General features: G+C 48.6%; 1 protein-coding gene across 4 annotated transcripts in view; it reads right to left on the bottom strand.

The window, feature by feature from the left end:
* CACNA2D2 (calcium voltage-gated channel auxiliary subunit alpha2delta 2) overlaps positions 1–20,670 on the bottom strand; it is a 120,127-nt gene that overhangs the window by 83,142 nt on the left and 16,315 nt on the right. For 2 of the 4 annotated variants that reach the window (XM_015874547.2, XM_015874546.3), the window contains exon 2: positions 10,693–10,774. The exons of the other annotated variants lie outside the window; for them this stretch is intronic. In XM_015874547.2, coding sequence (XP_015730033.1) covers positions 10,693–10,774 — 82 coding nt within the window. The remainder of the gene's footprint in view (positions 1–10,692; positions 10,775–20,670) is intronic. 4 annotated transcript variants of the gene reach the window in all.

Here is a 20,670-nt window from a genome sequence, read left to right as displayed (position 1 = left end):
GACCACAATGATCATCTGGCTTCACCCCCCCTGCTCTGTGCAGGGTCACCAAACACCAGACCAGGCTGCCCGGAGCCACATCCAGCCTGGCCCTGAATGCCTGCAGGGATGGGGCATCCACAACCATTAGAGCATCACCTACACAGCAAGAATAATGCAAAGAAAGGAGCAGAAGTGACCACAAAACACCTCCAGCCATCTCAATGCAGCAAGATGCCCCTTGCTCAGCCAAGTGGAGGGGGGGCTTGCTGGAGTGGGACCAGGAGGGAAAGTGATGCTCTGGGTGCTGGACAACAGATCTCTATAGGGAGCTTCAGAGGCTGCAGAGGCAATCACTGCTGTGCTGCTCCTCTCCCTGCTGCTCCTGATTCTGCAGATACCTCAAGCAGGACCTATAATTGCAATTTGAAGTGCCCTCAGCTCACAGAGAAGGACATCTGAGGGAGCAGGCGTACCAAAGCCTGCTCTGCGGGGTAAGGGAGGGACCAGGAGGAACACTGTGCATCTCAAAGAGGACAGGTCTGCAATAGATTTGTATTACAGGACCGTGACGAAACAGAGAGAAAGAAATATGGTAAATACTCTACAGCACGTAACAAGCAGCCCTAGAGATATATCAGAACAAACACAGGGCAAGAATCATTACATATAGCTAACAGAGATCCACATTAGGAATAGTATTACAAGAAGGATTACCTCCGTCAAAGCCAACCCCTGGAGGCCCCCTGAGGCTAACGCCTGTCCTCCACAGCTGCTGCTGGAACAAGGTCACCTATTACAGGATGGGCTCTGCTCCTGCTCTCTCCTCACCTAACCAGAACACCCACAGCCAGCAGCAGGCTGAGCCCCCACCCCCATTCAGAAGCAGTGGGATGAATGAGGTTTAAGCAGCGGCTGCAGCTCGCAGGGCAGGCTCAGGACAGGGACAGGCTGCAGCACAGCTCACTGCCTGCCTCACAACAGCTGCTCCTCCAACAACATCCTTCCTCTCGCCAACCAGCCGGCTCAGTGTGCTCGAGCTGGACTAATTGAAACTTAGCAGACCTTCCTGCTGCTCCAGAAATTAACTTGCAATTTGTCTTAAAACCTGAAACCAAATGCTATGCTAGATAAAAGGGTCAGGAATCACATGTGACATGGTCCTTCCAGACAGAAGGGGCTCCCCTGGATAACCAACAGCCCGGGATGCTCTACTATGCGCTCCCTGTGACCACACCTGAGGTGACAGCAGCAACGGGGCAGTCACGATGTGATTTCTCACTCCAGTCTATTGCGAGGGTTAAAGCTGGTCACAAAGTTTAGGCTGGAATTCTTTGGGCTGCTCTCAAAGTGTTTGTTCACTTCATTACAGGTTTCATGAAACAACAGTGTGCAATACAGAAGTCAGGGTTTAACAGAGACCTGCACTCCTTTCAGGTGCTTGTTTTCTTTTGTTCTGGTTTTTAAAGCAGTCAGTGAGCTGCCTCTTAATGAAAGAAATGTTGTTAATGAGGATGTTGGAGCGAAAAAAGGATTCTACCCCTCTCCATTTTAATATGAGCCTGCTTCTGTCTCATGCATGTCATTTTCAAAAGGATTCATGCATGTTCTTGTACTCTGGAAATGCCAGGAGCACATTTAAGAGGATGGACAGTTATTATCACCATCAATACAAGCAGTAATTTTGGTAAATCAAACCTCCAGCCACCAAACATTGCTTTTGCATCACAGGAACCACCAAGGACCGTTATGCTACCCAACAGAAAGGTGCTGAGCACCTTCTCTGAAGGTTTTCTTTGCTTTGAGGCACATCACATGCTGTTCCTTGGGCTTTTCTTCCTGCTATGCTTGGGGATTGTGCAAGGTGCCGTGAATGCAGGGCTGTATTATGTACATGGCACGACGGGGCACTGCCAGAGCAAGCCAGCTGCTAAGGGAAGAATTCAGCTTTACCCCGACCGTGTGTTTGAAGTTCATCTGCAGATGGATTTTCCGCCAGACTGTTACTCCAAATCATATGGCAACCTACTTTAGTCAAGGCATCAGCTCACCCATATCACAGAACACAGCTGCTGGGCGGACACCATTCAAGTGCTGATGGTTTGGAGGTGCCCCATGTAAGACCTCTCCACCATCCCCACCAAAGCAACAATCAGCTCACAGGAAACAGCCACAAAGGGTCACAAAGGGTCCCTGCTCCACCCAACCTGTTGCATTTGCTCAGGTGGATGGAACTTGTTCAAACACAAGCACACGTGAACCCAAGCATCCAAATTTCACCGCTCCCCGCACAGCTGTGGGGCTTGGGAGAAAGCTCATAGTCAAACAGCAATACAGTATCTGCAGTAAAATACATACAGAACCACTGGGAAAGTAATTGCTTTTTGTATAAATGGTCTTTAAAATTTTCTCCGGCGTACAAGTCCCTTCAAAAAGGGAAAGAATAAATTTGCTGCATGTGAATTTATTCAAAGCTAGTAGATTCAGTATAATGAAATCCTCCTAAGTAAATATCTGATAAAGAAGCAAACACTTAGCACTTGACCCCAGGAGCTGGGATTTCTCGGTACGCAGCTCTCATGCAGAGCAGCAGGAGCCTCGGGCTGGCGGCTCTGAGGGCTGCCATGGGAAAGTCCACATCAGGGGCTCAGAGCCCAGTTCTGTGCTTCCATAAGATGCTGCTTCTTCCTCTGCAGGGGACTCACAGTCTGTGCTGTGCCCTTCCTTTGCTGAGAGCCAGCTTATACGAGATGGAAGGAGGTGCCACTCCATAGCAGCAAAGACTGGCATTCCCACAGCACAAACCTTGCCCGGAGTGCTGCCATGCCCCCAGGCATCCCACCACCAACAGAGCAGGAAGGTTGAGTGCTCTGCACTCTGTGGCTTCACCGTGGGACCCCCAGCTTCCTGCTGGTTCACTGCTCATCTAATCAGTGCCCTCAATGAAAGCTGTGCAGACAACCCCTGCCCACCCAGCAGTAACGGACCCCAAGGTGAAATTCACTCTGAGCTCTGCCATCGGGTGTGGGATGTATCAGAGCTGCAACACAAAGCCTCACCAAACCCATCACTGCACACAGCACAGAGCAGAAGAGCCTCTTAGAGAAGCACGTGTGAAGTTTTCCCATGAAAAATGACGCTGCTTCAAGTTTTTTCTATCTGGAAACCACTCAGCAGTACCTGGCACTACTGACAACTGGGAAGTGAGCTTCGAAGCAGCCAGCCTCCAATTTCAGCTGGAACCAGTTTCCTACAGACACTGATATCCAAGGTAGATAATCGTTATTCCAGAAAGCAGAACTCTTAGAAGAGGGGAAGCTTTCTGCTTCAGCTCTGCCACCATTCAGGTCATGGGCACTTCACTGTGATCCCTTGTGCTCTGGTCTGCAGGCACCCACCTGCAGGCTCCTGTTAAACCCCCATCAGACAGGGGGGTACGCTCTATGGCCATCCTAACGTGGGCACACAGCTGGGTGCTGCTCACACAGCTGCTACAGCTGCAGTTGGGACCACAGATGACTCTTCCTGGCCTCCCCAGCAATGGGTGTTAAGGCAGTAGGCACTGTGATGCTTTATGGCCTGTTTGTGAGAGCATCAGCTCAGTCCCAGTCCAGAAAAAGCAAACAAAAGCCTGAAATTGTCACCTGGAAAGAAAGGGCGTCTTCCAGTGGAAAAAAATATATAGATTTAAAGAAAATTGAGGGCAATGACTCCCTGTGTCCTTGAGACTGGCTAAGAAGGACGGAGAAAAACAGCACAAACTAGAAAGAAGAAAAACCAGCCCTTCTGTGAGCCCACTGCCCAGGACCACTGTGTGCAAGCAGGTGTTGAACACAGCACATCTCCTGTCCCCTTTGGCAGCAGCCATGGAGCAGAGGAGACACAGAGGACAGCAGCAACTCCAGGGGATGAGGAGCCACCAACAACCACATGGGGCAGGAGGGGAGCAGCCATGGGGCACTGGGGGACGCAGCCAGCAGCCCACAGGGATCCAGGTTTACAGCCACAGGACCAGCAGCCTGCCAGGGCAGCACGGCACCCCTGAACATAAGCAGATCTGCGTTGGTGCAGCTGTACAGCACCTTTTGCACAGAGCTCAGGCCTCGCAGCTGTGCTAATTAATGGCTGAAGGAGTTCTCAGTGCCTCTCAGTGCTGCAGAGAGCTGCTCGTGCTGCCGCAGTCACGCTGCTGCTCTGCCTGGGGAGCAATGAGGGCTGGGCCCCCACTCCCCCACCACCCGCATGCACTGCACGCCCTGCTACATGGAAAGGGTCAGAACAGAGAGAGCTGAGACCCACAGCCCCCTCCATCCCATCACTTTCCCCTCTGCTGCCCAGCAACCCACAGCACTTCCAGCCCCCTAAATAGGCTCAGAGCATCGCTGGCCATCCCACCACACCACCCTGCAAAGAATGAGCAACCCCAGCCCTCCCAGCACAGCTCCCCAGATCTTAGTGACCAAATTCAGGCTGCCCCTCTCCCCTCCCTCCCTTTGCACACCCACAGACAGTGGCAAATAGCAGGACAAAACATCATCCCCAAGACATGCTGCACCAAGGGCCCAGGAGCAGCGACCCTGCACAGCCCACGTGGCACTGCACACACCCTGCAGCCAGGAGTGGCTGTCACCCACACTGGTTTGCAGCATATGCTTCTGAGCTGAATCAGACTGTAACCAATATGTTAGCAAGGCAGGCCAGATTCCTGTAGGAGCGGGGCTAGGAGGTGGTGTCTGCTAGCAGAGTGCTTTCGATTTGAGCTTTGCTTTGGAGTTGTTGCACCTCCAGCTGCCATGAAAAGCCCTCCCTGAATGCTGTTTGGCAATAGCAGAAGCCTGACTCCTTACTGAGCTGTGTGAGCAGAGGTCGAGCCAAGAAGTGACGAGGAACTGCAGCTCTCAGCTCTCCTATGGGACACCGTGGGTCAAGTGGGGGCACCACAGCACACACTGCCCCATTGCTGCTCTGCAGGCAAGCAGAGACCATCTGCATGCGCTGCCATCCTGGCATCTCTCACAGCCACTAAACGCTATTTTAAAAGAAAAAGGTGCTTTGATTATAAAGTTAGCGAACAATCCAGACATCACAGTGAAAATCTAGAGCAAGGTTAAGTATTTTTCTGCCTTCCGTGCAGCTGCACTAGAGGTGAATGAACACCAGAGCGCTCTGATTTCCTGCCTGGTTCCAATAAATGCTGCTCTCCCAGGCACCCAAGGGACTGCTGTGGTTTGTCAAAACCAATTAATTTTCTTCCACGGAATGCTTCAGGCACCTCAGAACGTCATTCGAGAGCCAGCAAACGTCTAAGGAGGAGGGAAAGGCGGCGGGCAGGTGCTGCAGTGAGAGCACAGCCTGCTCCACTCCCAGCAGCAGGCGAAGCGAGAGCGCATGCAGCATGGCAGAAACACCGTGCTATGAGCTCTATGAATACCAACAAGGAGCTGCTGCTTGTGGAACGCAGCAGAAATAAGTTTCCTAAAGGAGAACACAGAGCTGAGAGTTTGCCTTTCTTACTTGTGTTTCCTCAGATCCATTCCTTGATGCTCATAACGAGCCAGAAGTGACAAACGGAGCAGTTGTTATTAAGGAAGGTGAGCTCTGGGGTTCCCTTCCTGGCACTCCAACACTCAGTGCAGAGGAAGGATCTCCCACTCCTGTGCCTCAGTTTACCCAGCTCAGAGTGCAGGGTTTTCCTTCTCTGCTGTAGTGGGAAGTGGGAGCCAACTTGTTTGCAAGCCATTTTGATAACTGGCCATGCAACGCACTTGATGTAAGCGTGGTATTATCATGCTATGATTTGTTTTTCAGTGAACACCTAGACACTGAGAGCAAGACTAGATTGGAACTCAGGCCCAGCATCACCCTTGCGGTACCACTGGCAACTTGCTAAAAGTCCTACAGAGTAACAAAGGAATGGGGAGTAAATAAGCCTTTCCTTCTGTCCACAATATCCCCAACAACCACAATATCCCCAAGAACCGACTTGTTCCAGAGTCATCCAACATTTACCACCACAATCTCCTTTGTTCCCCATGTCACACCAACCCCCTGCTGTCTCCTCCTCTATTTACCTGGCTTAACAATCACAGCAGGGAACTGAAGATCTGCTCCTTCCTTCCAGCTACAGCTGGAGGCCTCACTTGGGCATTCTGGATAAGAATTAATGCTGCTGCCTAAACAGCCCCTGCTGGCTCCTACAATGCCTGCAAGCACCTGGATCCGGCCCCCGGCCCAAGGCATTACCTGGGCAATTCATGAAGTGCCCCAGTAGAAGCAGCCATGCCTCCAACAGCATCTCTTTGCACAGAAAACTCGCCTGTCTTTCAGACAGGATTTTCTTTCTCTCCCCCTTCAAGGAATATCTTGATTCTACATAATTAACAGGCAATAAGTGCCCATAAGCAGAGCAAACCCACAGCCCAGGGCACCCCAAGTGGCAGAGGCACTTGCAGCCTGTAAATAAGGTCTAAGATCTGATACTCTGGTGGAACATGTACATATATTCTATTACTTCGTATCTTGATCTGTGCTGGAGCTGCAGTTTTGGTTATCAGCTCCCCTCGCAGCAGTCTGAATCCCAGGCTACATCCATTCCCCTGCGAACGTAAAGAACCATCTGGAGAGAATAATAAAACAATTAACTTTCCATTAAGAATAATCTATGTATGTTTTTAAGGAGGCAAACTATAATGACCTCCACCTCGTTACTCCGTTTGCATTCCGGCAGGCTGGCTGGGATTTTGCCTGCCTGTTTTTCAGCAATCTGAGGGCAGCGATTTGAACTGAAGCTGATGGGAGGAGCCCACCGGGCCCCCTTAACCCAGGGCACAACAACTGGGTTGAGCGGGACCTCCTGCAGCCTTAACCAGGCATCATCATCCCCAAGGGTCCATTTGGCTGTGCACTGCCAACAGCACCCACTGCAGCAGTGCCATAGACCATGCATGGCAGCTGGCTGGCTAGCTCTCACACTGCTCTCAGTCCCCAGCAACAGAGATGGAGCAAGTAAAGAACTAAAATAAGCTAGACTGTGAAAGCCCCATTTCAACCGCTCAGATTGTTCCTCCAGAGCTGGGTTTTCCAGTCCTGGAACCTGCATAGAAAGAACAGGCAAACAGCAAGGCAGTGCCCAGGCTCTGCCATACAGCACAGGCAGGTCTATTCCATTCCCACGCAGGCTGATAAGTTTCTCTATGATCTAAAAAAGTCGTGAAAATCTGGCACAAATGAACAAACCAGTGGCACCTGAGTCCTGCTGGAAAAATCCCGGCCTCAGCTTTGAAATGTTGCAGAACATTTCAATTCACAGCTTCTGCATAGAGGGGGCAGGTTTTCAGCGTGTGAGCTGAAGGCATTTTAGCCTCAGCCTGCCAGCCTGCAGCTGCAGCAGCCCACCTTGCTCTGCTAAACCACCAACACACACATAAATACACCCCCTCCCTCCATGCAGGCTCCTGCACCTGCACAGCACCCTGAAGCAGGACCTGTACCCGTGCTGGGAAGGGCTTAGTGAGGGTGCTAACGTCACACCCAGAGCAGCCACATGCGGCCATAAATTATTCATACACATTACTCTAATTATGCAAATGCACTAAAAGCTGGAGCATATGCTTCCCTGACGTCTTCCAGGATGGATGCAATATGGTTCCTGTAGGGGAGAAGAGTGAGGAGTGGGCTGATGGGTGCTGGCAGCAGGCACCGTCCCTGCAAAGGGTGGCACTGGACTCCCCTCCCCAAGCAGAGCTGCTGTGAGGCTGAGGACATCCAAACACTCCTCCCTGATAATAAACTGTTGGCTCTGTGCTCAGCGGAGTGCTGAGGCTGCGGAACGGCCCAGGCAGATTAAAATAAACCCAAGCAGTTTGGAACAGGGATGTGTTTATCTGGCATCGCACACTTCCTCTTATCAGCCCTGAGGAGCAGGGGAGGGCACAGCAGCAGCAGGGGCAGCCTGGGGGGGGAGGGGAGGAACAGCAGGGGTGAGATGGGTACTGCAGGAGCATGGCATCACCCCAGGCAGTGTCTGCTGCAGGCAGGTGGGCACCTGGCATGTGCACTGCTTGTCTGCCACCTGAGGCTGGCCAACAAAGGAAAAGGCCAGGAGCACTACTGCAGGGTTCTGGAGTCAGACTGGGGTACTGGACTGAATATCAGGACGTTGGCATCCTGCTCTCTTGGCCTTGAACCTCATGAACCTGGAGACTGCACTGCTGACTGGGAAGGCTGCTCTGCCCAGCAGCTGGTGTGAACATGCTCTTGCAGCACAGTTGGTTGGAAGCAGCACAAACACCCCCCAAACCTTCCATCCCTCCTGAATGACCCGCTATACGTTTCTATACCCAGGCAATACAAAGCGAGCAAAACAAACACAACGCAATCCCACAGCAAACTGGGTGATCTAGGCCACGTTACTGTTATGCCAGTAGTTACCCAAGATCAAAAAGCTGAACAGAAAACCTTGGCGGCTCCTTTGATAACAGCACGTCCAATCAACCTGTGCAAAAGTGCTGGAAGAAAGGAGTTCAGTGAGGGGTGTCGGGCAATGCCCTGAACACATTTGTTGCCCTCTGAAGTGACAAAGCGTGCACTGGGGCCACTGAGAGAGATGTTTAGGGTAATATTCTTTAGTGCAGGATAAAACAATTTTATCCTAGGATATGACTTCAGAGTTAAAATAAGAGCCATTCTTAGGTGGGCAGCATTCCATTCGGCAGCATGGTGTCCCTGGCAGGAGGGCTGCAGGAGGGGTACAGCCACACATCCTGCGGGCACAGGGGCACAAGGGCTCTGTTTCCACCATGCAAAAGAGGGATTTGTAGTTATTAACGTCTCAGCACAGGTTATAAGGCCACCTTATGGCATCAAGCACTTCCCATATAGCAGCCCAGATGCACCTGCCTGCAACTGGCAGGTAGGAGGACGTGCAGCGCTGAATGCCTCAGGATGAAGCGCTCTGTGTAATTTCACATTAGCACTTGCAAGTAATGCGGTCTTTGAGAGAAGTGTACTTCACTTGATATTCCATTTACGAATCAAACCTGAACTCGGCAGCCCCAGACCCCCAGGGAGACCCACAGAAAGCCTCCACTACTCTTAGCTGGTGTTTTAACAGCCGCATGTTGGAATTTTCAATAGCTCATCTCTTGACTTCAGGTGGTTTTTAGCATTCGACAGACAATAATTGCGCACGACTCATCACTTCACAGGATGCTTCCAAAACACATTTCAAGCAAAAAAAATTATATAAAAAAACCTAAAAAAGCCACCCCAAAACCCTTCAGTCCTTCTGTAGTCAGTTCATCCTGTACCGATCCATTACAGCCACGCACTGTGCTCTATCAGAAGAGTGAAGAAGGAGAAGTGGGAAGCTCTCTTACCTGTAATTGACTGACTGGCCAATAGGAGTCAAGTGCTGGTAAATTGGAGGTGTAATTTCTATTTAATTACAGCATTAAAAAAATTACACGATATCCCTATTTAGCATGCAAAGGAGCAAAATCAAAGCTAATAAGAATAAATTATAAGAGAGGACATGTACCAAATGTAGTGGCAGTCTATGGGGTTTTTTTGGGTTGTGCTTTGCTATAGATTACAGACCCTGTTGTGCCTTTGGATTGCCTGGAAAACCTGCATCCTCAGCTCTGACTCCACACCTTGCCAACATGCAACACTGCACTGCAGAAATGCAGAGATACCACCAAAGTATGTGGCCAAACCAAAGGGGTGCTTGTGCTCTCCATGCAGCACATCGAGTGTCTATCAGTCCTGGGGAAGAGAATGCAAGAGAAACCCAGACAGACCCCTGTGAAGCTCAAATGTGATACGAGTGAATGGACAGACTGTGAGCAGCTTTGCAGGCCTTCAATTCAACTCGTTTTGAAGTGCATTTAAAAGAAACCAGAACAACAGTGGATGATGAACAGGAGCACATAACGTGAACCTGGCTTCTAAGGACATGCCCCTGCCATAAAAAAACCTGAGTGCACCCCATGCTTGTTTCTGGGGTAACTCCTCCATCATGCCCAAGAAGCCTGTTTTCTTTCGATTAATGCTATAATGTTAAGCTCCAATCACTGCATTTCATCACAGCTCGGCTGGCAAACAATGCTGGGAAGGGGAACCATGCAGGTCCTAAAGATCCTTTGGTCCACAAAGTTCACAGAGCACAGTGAAGCTTCCCTTAAGTGCCTCTCCCATAGCTGCCCACCCGCAGTCCAGGAACACCACTGTGCCCACAGCAGCACAAACTGGTATTTCTTTTGTGGCCCTGGGAGAACAGAAGCCAAATAAGAACTGCAGTTTTACCTGCAAACTCTCTTTAAATACACCCCACTTCCAGTGTCAGTCAAATTACCCTTTGGACATTTCCTGCTCGGTCACAACAGAAGTTTGAAACTAAAGCACAAATTAAACCACCCTCAGTCCTGGAGGAACGGTTGGATTTGAGATGAGTTCAGCATGCCATACAGAAACATGGGTACATGCTCACGCAGCAGTGACATGCAGCCCTGGAGAAGCAGACAGATGCAAGCCACACACACTCACACATGCCTGCTAAGTGTATGGCACAGAGCAGCAAGCAGCAGCACAGCCAGCCACATGTGGAGCCAGCTGGGAACGTGATACACCACGTGTGCTCACAGGGGTGATTTCTGCAATGGGGATGTTCACGGCCACAAGGAAGGCAGCAAAGATAAAAGACAGACAGCTTACCCCTCTGAGCTGCTGGACGCCACCAAATATCCTCATCACGCCATCAATCTCCTGCTCCAGCCTTCTGGCCCAGTACTGCATACTGCAAGAGACAGAGAGGAAGGGAGGAGGAGAAAGGGAGAGAAAGAAAGAGAGAGTCAGAGCCCCACCACGCAGCAGATCAGCATGTAATGAAGGGACAGGGAGGAAGCCAACATCCCGGGCTGTGCTCACTGCTCTGCTCCTGCAGCACCACGTACAGGCAGTACTGAGAGCACGTGGCTCCCAAGGGCGATGGCTGGGATAAGGTGCAAGCTCAGGGCTCCAAAACAACTTATGCACAAAGCAGCACAGAGAGAAAAAGGAAGAAGAGTTACAAGAGAAACTGCGACTTTCTTTTTCCACCTTCTTCTATCAACAGTTGTGGTAGCTAATTAGTTAAGCCTAGAGCAATGATCAAGGCCAAAGTGCTGCAGAGCCCAGCAGCTGGTAGAGAAAACAGCCTCACGCCCCAACATGGCCCCAGGAGAAGCAGTGCCCATCCCAACACGGCCATGGGCTGCTGCTGCCACGCAATGGAGCTGCGGGCAGAGCTGGGAGCTGAGCTGCAGTACTGCAACACTGGGGCAGCAGCGCCTGCCAACACGAACACCGCACAGATTTCTGCTCACAGCAATGACTGCCAGTTAAAACAACAGCAAACAAAGCTCTCCTAAGGCCACAGAACTTGGTAGCTCGCCTTCTTTTAATGAGATTTGCAGACTTCGGCCCCTGGCCATGCAAATGTCAAACCTCCCATCTGGACTGGGAGAGCAGTGCTGGATTGCTTCTGAACCACTTGTGCTTCTCCTGCAGCAACTCAACTCCAAATGCTACAGTGGACAAAGGAGGGAAGGAGTAAAAGTGACAGAAGGCGTTGTGGCCAAGTCTGCTGCATGGCCAGCATCACAGCAAGGCAATTCCATGGGCACAGAGAGGCCCGGGGTGTTCACATTTTGCATCAGGAGCCTGAAAGCTTTTATTCTTCAGGCAAAGAGATGTCCCCAGACAGTGCATGTACACCACTGCAAAGCCACTGTGAGGCTCTAACAGAGGTCCAGAAGCAGCAAAGCCCAGCTAAGGGAAGCTATGGAGGAGTTCTCATTACACAGCACTGCTCCAAAATGGGGGAAGATGGGCAGAAATAGAAACAAATTTCACGGTGTACTACAGATCTTCAGAGTTTTCCAGCACAAGTTACTCCATTTCCAACATTCCTGCAGAGCTAACGCTGTCTTTTCCCCTTGGAGGAGATGGAAATGAGGGGAAGAAGACATTTACCAGCAAAGATTCACTCAGGTTGGTCAGTGTTACTTACGAATTTACTGACGTATTTTCCCATAAAGTACTTATTTGATTTCAAATAAGCCGCTCATTTTAAAATACTCCTTGAAACACCACCAAGCACCTTTATTATTTTCTTGCCCAGCAACCTGCAAACAGTCGCACACTCACACAGGCACTGGTGTGGGGGGCCATCCCTGTATGCTGGGCTGAAAAATACCACGACAACAACAACAAAAAACCCAACAAAACCATAAAACCCATTATTATTCTGTCTCACTTGACCTCCTGCCTCTTGTTTCTCTCCCATGGCCAATGCACTTAAAATTTTATGGCAGGCGACTGCAGCAAGGATGACGAGGGTAAAGCAATTGATAACCCATTACCAACATGGAGATTTCACTTTGAAGTGCATCCGGTATGGAAACTGTAAGCAATAAGACATGGCAGTCATTGGATCCCCGGGCCATTACTGCACACCTCAGGTGGTGTCACAGGGCTGGAGGAGTGATAACTCCTCCCAACACGCAGCCTGGAGTCCCCCACTGCTCCTGCAAAGTGGCATCTACAAACAAAGCCCAGAGAAAGCAGCTGATGCACACGCCAGGAAGCCACAGGCCCGGATGCACCACTGCTCATAGAAAGCCACAAAGTCCCCCTGGATAGACACCAAAATCACTGTGTTAAAAATATCTGGGAGTCAAGTGCCTCCCCTTACACCAAGGACTGCGGTCAGGATATACACTAAAATCTCTTCCACTGAACAAACATTCATTTCCTTCCCCTGTATGTTCTACAACCTCCTCTGCAACATGTAACAAGGGACAGAAATGATTTCTGGAAACACAACCCCATTTATCTCCGTCTCTCCAAAGAAAACTACAAAGATGCTAATTGATTTCATAATTTGCATATTTGATTTTCCTTAAAGATGAGATAAAATGGGCTTAAAAAGAGCAGCGGATCTTCAAAAATATTTACTGTGACAAGCAGCACACTGGGAGATACGCACACAGGCCAGGACTCCAAGCATCCTGCATGTCCTTTTTCTGCTCATCAGATACTTGCAGCTTGCCATCAGCCACAGAAACCCTCACTGGGGCTCTGGGCATCTTTATGCCTTGGGTGAGCTCACCAGGCAGCTGCATAGACTTCCATGCATGCTGTGGCAATACTGGGTATATGAGAATCTCCTCTCAGTCTGTACTCAAGTCTGGGATTGCTCTGACTCAAGTGCAACACCTTGTCCTGGGCCTTTTTAAACCTCATAAGGCTCATGTGGGTCCACATCCTGCTGGATGGCATCCCTTCCTTCTATTGCGTCAACTACACCACTCATCTCGGTGTCATCAGCAAACCTGCTGAGGGTGCACTCAATCCCACTATGCCATTGATAGAGACATTGAAGAACACCAGTCCCAAGTCAGACCCCTGGGGGACACCACTCATCACCAGCCTCTACCTGGACACTGAACCATTGACCACAACCCTCTGTCTGTGACCATCACATCAACTCTTCATCCACCAAACAATACAGCCCTCAAATCCATCCCTCTCCAATTTGGAGATCAGGGACTGTGTCAAGGTTCTTGTAGTACTCCAGGCAGATGACATCAGTTGCTCTTCCTTTATCCACTTTGCCAGCCCATCACAGAGGGCTGCCCCTGGTCCATGCTCTGCACACAGCATCTGCAGCCCTGGACTTCTGCACAGCAGCTCAAGTGCTCTGCAGAGAAGCTGCACACCCTCAGCAGCACCCAGCACCAAAGCTGGGGTCACTGAGCTCCTTGGTGACTCAGGGCACACGGACAGATCCCTCCCACAACACAGAAACGATGCTGAAAACCTCACAGACCTCATCCTATTGCTGCCTTCCTGGCCTCACATAAACGTGAAAGGACAATAGGAAAAAGCAGCTGCTAAGTAGATATAGTGCCCCACAGCTTATTCAGTTATCCAGAAAGCGTTCTGCACAAGTGTCTACACTTCACGCAGCGTGTGCAGCCAAGAATGCCTCACTCTGATTCATACGCTTTGGTTCAGTGCCCAAATATTGCTGTTTAATAAGGTTATTAATTACTGTGTTGTCTAATTTTTGCTGTGCAGGAACTTCTTATAATTGGCTTATTCCTTCAAGATGCTTAATCCTTTACCTATAATAGAGTATGTGTCAGCACACACGCGTGCATGTGTGCACTTGTGCCCCTTCTCAGTTCCCTCCATTTCTTATGTACCTGGGCTGTAAAACCCAATATGAGCTAATGCACAGCAAGGAAAAACAAGATGCTTTGGTTTTTGTTGTTTATCACTTCTCTTACTTTAAGATACAGCTTTCAGAGAGCACCCCCGTCCTACAAAACAACCAAATTAATGCCTGACCATGCTTGATACTGTTATAGCTTAGAAGGAAAGGACAACCAAATATTAAAGCTATATCTAAAGGCAGGTCTTTAAGACACACGTTGATGTGTCTTTGATGCTTTGGTGACTCAGTTCATGACCAGGACAGCTCAGGATCTTTTCACCATGCTGCAACTCAGAAAACTATTTTTGTCTTCTCTATTTGAACACTGGATTTCTCCTCCTTAAGAGCAGCACTTTGCATTTGCTTCCACCCCGTCCCCTTTTTGCTGATTGCAGGCTCTCCGCTCCATTTTTCGTAGATCACTCTGAATTCTGATAATGCCCTTCTGAAGCACATCCAACCCCTCCCAGCTCAGTGTCATCTGCAAATTTCATGAGCACATTCTCCATTCCACTGCCTAAGTTATTAATGAAAATATTAACTAAAACCAGGTCTGGGGCAGATCCCCGCTGGAGTCCACTTCAGATGCCCTCCCAGTATGACAGAGAGCAATACTCACTGCTATTTGAGAGTTATGCGTCCAATCAAAACATCTCAAAATCTTAACTTTACAAAAAGCTGATTTTGAGTATTTGAAATGCAAAGGAGCTGTAGGCCAGAGGATAATTTGGTGAATAATTTAAAGTGTAAGACTGGGTTGGAGGAAAATCGCAATCTGTTTGTAGATGACTTGCCAGGAGGAGGAGGAAGGAGAAGCCCTCCTTGTGTGAGCTGAATCATTAGCCCAGCAGTGCTGCAAAAGGCCACCAGGCAGACACTGTGCTCCATGGATCACTGACATGTGTGTGAGCCCCTCCTCAACACAGCAATATCACAGAACAATAGGATGGTTTGGAAGGGACCTTTAAGGCCATCTCGTTCCAACCCCCTGCTGTAGGCAGGGACACCTCTCAAGCCATTCTCCATTCAACCTGTGTCTGTGTTTGGGATTGTCCTTACCGAGGTGCAGCACCTTGCAGTTGGCCTTGCTGAATGTCACGGTTTGAACTAAAAATCCACCTGCGTCCGTGACAGGGGCCGTGGGCCCCGGAGGGGCCCTAGGCCGAAAAGAAAAAGTTAATTAGGAAAAGAAAACAGCGGCAACGATCTAAGGAGGCACACTTATTTACTAAATACTATATCGAAATACAGGATAACACAATATAATACAATATAATTGAAAATTGAGCTAACGAATCAAGCAAAATAGGAGAGAGAATGAGTCCCGTAACCGAGAGGCCTACTGTAAATCTAGGCGAGACGGCTGAAGGCTCCCACACACTCCCCTGAACGCCAGAACTCGAAAGACGTCAGTCTGTTCTGCGACAGAGTTAATATAGAGTCCAGGTCCCGTGACCTATCGTGTTGTTCCCTGGGAGATGTAGTCTTCTTCTGTAAGTTGCAGATTCAGTAAAATTATTCATGCTTAATATGATGTTATGATGTGGAATACTGATAGCAAAAATTACAAAATTATTAAACCATGACATTCCACCCCTTATTCTACATCATTACATTATGTTTATACATACATACACACTCATATGTATAATTATGAATAATCAGCAACCTTATTTTTCTCAACAATTTATATTTATTCCATACAAATCCCTAAGTTGAGAACAAAACTCTATAACCTAACCTACTATTTATTAATTTTGAGAAAATGGCAAAACTGCCAGAAAAAGGAAAACATGTCAGCGGTAGAGGGGAAAGGCAGTGCTAGTAGGGCGTCCCCCACATCAAGGTGCACTCATCCTTTCCCAGCCACCACAGCAGATTTCCTTTTGACTTATACTTCTTTCCATGTGTGCTCTACACATGCATGGCCAGTGCAGGATATAGAGTCCAGATGGAAAACTTGCTTACAGAATGCCTAATTAAGGTATATAGAGAAAAAGTGTTTCCTTAACATTAATCCACTCTATCTTAAGTCTTATACCTAATTGAACTATTCTGTACCTAATTGAAATATTTTCTGAGACTCTACCTATATATCTACAGGAAAAATCATTGGCTGCACTCCCCCAACATCAAATTCCCTTGTGGTACACATTGAACATTCCCATTTTTGTCCATCACCCACCATGTGCACCCAGGTCCCTGGGCAAAAACAGTACCCCGGAGAGGTTTGCCCTTTCCAGATGCTGGAAGGACCCAAACCGTCTTTCCCAACACACTCTTTATGTGTACTACAGGAACCTTATCTCCCTCCACGGTACGTGGGGAGCTGGATTGGTTAGGACCATTACGATTACTAGATCCTCGAGTGTTGACCAACCAGGTGGCTTCTGCTAAATGGTTCTCCCAATTTTTATATGTTCCGCCACCCATTGCTTTTAACATAGTTTTCAACAACCCATTGAATCGTTCAATCTTACCAGAAGCTGGTGCATGATAGGGAATATGGTAAATCCACTCAATGCCATGATTTTTAGCCCAAGTGGTTACAAGGGAATTTTTAAAATGGGTCCCATTATCTGATTCAATTCTTTCTGGAGTGCCATGCCGCCACAGGATTTGCTTTTCCAACCCTAATATGGTGTTTCGGGCGGTAGCATGGGGTACTGCGTATGTTTCGAGCCACCCAGTGGTTGCCTCCACCATGGTGAGTACATAACGCTTACCATTGCGAGATCGTGGCAAGGTGATATAATCAACCTGCCATGCCTCTCCATATTTATACTTTTGCCATCGCCCTTCCCCCCAAATAGGTTTCATCCTCTTGGCTTGTTTAATTATGGCGCATGTTTCACAATCATGAATTACTTGAGAAATAGCATCCATAGTTAAGTCCACCCCTCGGTCTCTGGCCCACTTATATGTTGCATCCCTTCCTTGATGACCTGAAGTCTCATGGGCCCACCGAGCTAGGAATAATTCACCCTTGTTCTGCCAGTCCAAGTCTATTTGAGCCACCTCAATTTTGGCAGCTCGATCAACCTGATGGTTATTTTTATGTTCTTCAGTAGCCTTACTTTTAGGTACATGAGCATCTACATGGCGCACCTTTACAGCAATGTTCCTTATTCGGGCAGCAATGTCTTTCCACAGTTCAGCAGCCCAAACAGGTTTACCCTTTCGTTGCCAATTATCATTTTCCCACTGTTGCAACCACCCCCATAAGGCATTTGCCACCATCCATGAATCAGTATAAAGATGAAGCATTGGCCACCTCTCCCGTTCAGCCACATCTAAAGCCAGCTGAACAGCCTTTACCTCTGCGAATTGACTTGATTCTCCTTTACCTTCAGTGGCCTCTGCAACTTGTCGTGTGGGGCTCCATACCGCAGCTTTCCATCTGCGATGCTTCCCTACAATACGACATGATCCGTCTGTGAATAGGGCAAATTTCTTTTCGTTTTCTGGTAGCTCATTGTATGGTGGTGCCTCTTTAGCACGTGATACCTCTTCTGTAGGTGGTGTTTCAATTTTTTTACTCTCAGGCCAGTCCATGATCACTTCTAGAATTCCAGGACGGCTGAGTTTTCCCATTCGAGCTCGTTGAGTAATTAATGAAATCCACTTACTCCAAGTGGCATCAGTAGCATGATGGGTGGAGGGAACCTGTCCTTTAAACATCCAGTTTATTACTGGCAAGCGAGGTGCTAAAAGAAGCTGAACCTCTGTCCCAACTACTTCAGAAGCAGCCCGAACCCCCTCATACACGGCTAAGATCTCCTTCTCAGTTGGAGTGTAGCGCTCCTCAGACCCTTTATATGCTCGACTCCAAAATCCTAGGGGTCGGCCTCGGGTCTCTCCTGAGGCTCTTTGCCACAAACTCCAGGTGGGACCTTTCTCTCCAGCAGCAGTGTAGAGGATGTTCTTCACATCCTGTCCCGTCCGTACTGGCCCCAAGGCCACGGCACGGGCTATTTCTTGTTTTATCTGCTCAAAAGCCTGCTGCTGCTCAGGACCCCATGAGAAATTATTCTTCTTCCGTGTTACCTGATAGAGAGGGCTCACTATGTGGCTGTAGTTTGGGACATGCATTCTCCAAAAGCCCACTACTCCCAGAAAAGATTGGGTCTCTGTTTTATTTGTGGGCGGAGACATAGCAGTGATTTTGTCAATCACATCTGCTGGGATGTGACGACGTCCATCTTGCCATTTTATACCTAAGAACTGGATTTCCTGGGCAGGCCCCTTCACCTTGCTGCGCTTAATGGCAAAACCAGCTTGCAAAAGAATTTGGATTATCTGTTTCCCTTTCTTGGAAACCTCTGCTGCTGTATGGCCCCACACCACAATGTCATCAATATACTGCAAGTGCTCAGGAGCATTACCCTGTTCCAAAACAGCTTGGATCAATCCATGGCAAATTGTTGGGCTGTGCTTCCACCCCTGGGGTAAACGGTTCCAGGTATACTGAATACCTCTCCAGGTAAAAGCAAACTGTGGCCTACATTTTGCAGCCAATGGGATGGAAAAGAAGGCATTAGCAATATCAATGGTGGCATACCACCTAGCTTCTTTTGACTCCAATTCATACTGGAGTTCTAGCATGTCTGGTACAGCAGCACTTAATGGAGGTGTAACTTCATTCAGGCCACGGTAATCTACCGTCAGCCTCCATTCCCCACTGGTTTTACGCACTGGCCATATGGGGCTGTTAAAAGGCGAGTGCGTTTTGCTAATCACTCCCTGATTTTCTAATTGGCGAATTAGCTTTTGAATGGGGAGCAATGAGTCCCTATTGGTGCGGTACTGCCGTCTGTGAACCACTTTGGTGGCAATTGGTACCTCTTGGTCTTTTACCTGGAGCAACCCCACAGCAGAAGGATCATCTGACAGACCAGGTAAAGTTGACAGCTGCTTAACACCATTTGTGTTTACAGCAGCTATCCCAAAGGCCCATCGATACCCCTTGGGATCCTTGAAATATCCCATCCTAAGGTAATCGATTCCCAGTATACATGGAGCCTCTGGACCAGTCACAATAGGGTGCATTCGCCAGTTTTTACCAGTGAGGCTTATTTCGGCCTCCAACATAGTCAATTCTTGGGAACCCCCAGTCACTCCATGGATATAAATTGGTTGTGTCCCTTGGTGACTTGAGGGCATTAGGGTGCATTGTGCACCAGTGTCCACCAAGGCTTTATATTTCTGTGGTTGAGATGTGCCAGGCCACTTAATCCACACAGTCCAGTATACTCTGTTGTCCCTTTCCCCCCCCTGGCTGGGGGCAGGGCCCCTCTATTGTTTACCTCGTTGACTTGCAGCAACTGGAACTCTCCCCCGTTTGGAAGAGTTCACCTTGGTGGTTGTTTTGGATTGTAATTCTTTCACTCGTGCCTGAAGTGCAGAAGTGGATGAGTCATACCACTTCTTTATATCCTCCCCATGATTACTCAAGAAATACAACAAAGCAAAACGTATGGTCTTATCATTGTCGTTTGCTTGAATACGAGGTGTCTTATCGTTGTCATTTGCTTGAATACGAGGACGTCTCTTTTTTATGGTTGAGATTTTCGATGATACAGGTCGAGAGGAACTCATGTTGTTTAGCTCTCTCAATAGGCGATCGTGGAAATCCTGGTTTCCATCATCTGGTACCACCGTGGATTCATCTACATCAGGCACATTAGCCAATTTGTCAATAATATCACTTTGTGTTTCCTCCACTTTGTCTAACCTTTCCACTATTTTTTTTCCCATTTGGACAATGGCTGAAGTATAAAGCTTAACTTCTGTAGCGCTTATAAATAATTCAAGCTCCTGAAGTCTGCTAATTAGCTCATTTACAAGGGGCTTTCTTTCCCCTTTGCCATATACCAATGCAAGTGCACTGGCATGCTTTTCTGGAGCTGCCTTTGTAAAGTCACGCCACATTTGTCGTGGAACGTGGACTGCTTCAGGATCATGTAATTGGTTTGGATTGTTACGATTGAACTGGGGGCTGTAGAGCATTTCCACCAGAGCCCTTTCTCTCAAAAATTGGATACCTTTCTCCATATCAGTCCATTTCTTTTTCTCAGGCTCCAAGTCCCGTTTAAAGGGGAATCTATCTCTTACCGCTATCAACATCCGCTTCCAGAGGGTGTAGGACCGATTTTGGCATGTGCCTATACCTCTGTCCACACGTGAGTCCCTGGAAATGCTACCCAGTTGGCGAGCTTCACTGCCATCGAGCCACGCACTGTTGGCACCATTGTCCCAGCAGCGAAGTAACCAAGTGACCATATTTTCTTTTGGCTGACGTGTGAAATCCTTTCTCAGATCTCGAATTTCACTCAGTTTAAAAGATCGATCAATAATGGTCGTAATACTTTGCTCACCTTTTGCTCTATCAGGAGTCCCAGGTGTTAATGTTGGCAGCTGTGTTGATGAGG

The sequence above is a fragment of the Coturnix japonica genome, chromosome 15 (genome assembly GCF_054131305.1).
Source record: "Coturnix japonica strain WE chromosome 15, WE-NBRP24, whole genome shotgun sequence".
Lineage (NCBI taxonomy): Eukaryota > Metazoa > Chordata > Aves > Galliformes > Phasianidae > Coturnix > Coturnix japonica.
This window is presented reverse-complemented; position numbering and strand designations above follow the sequence as displayed.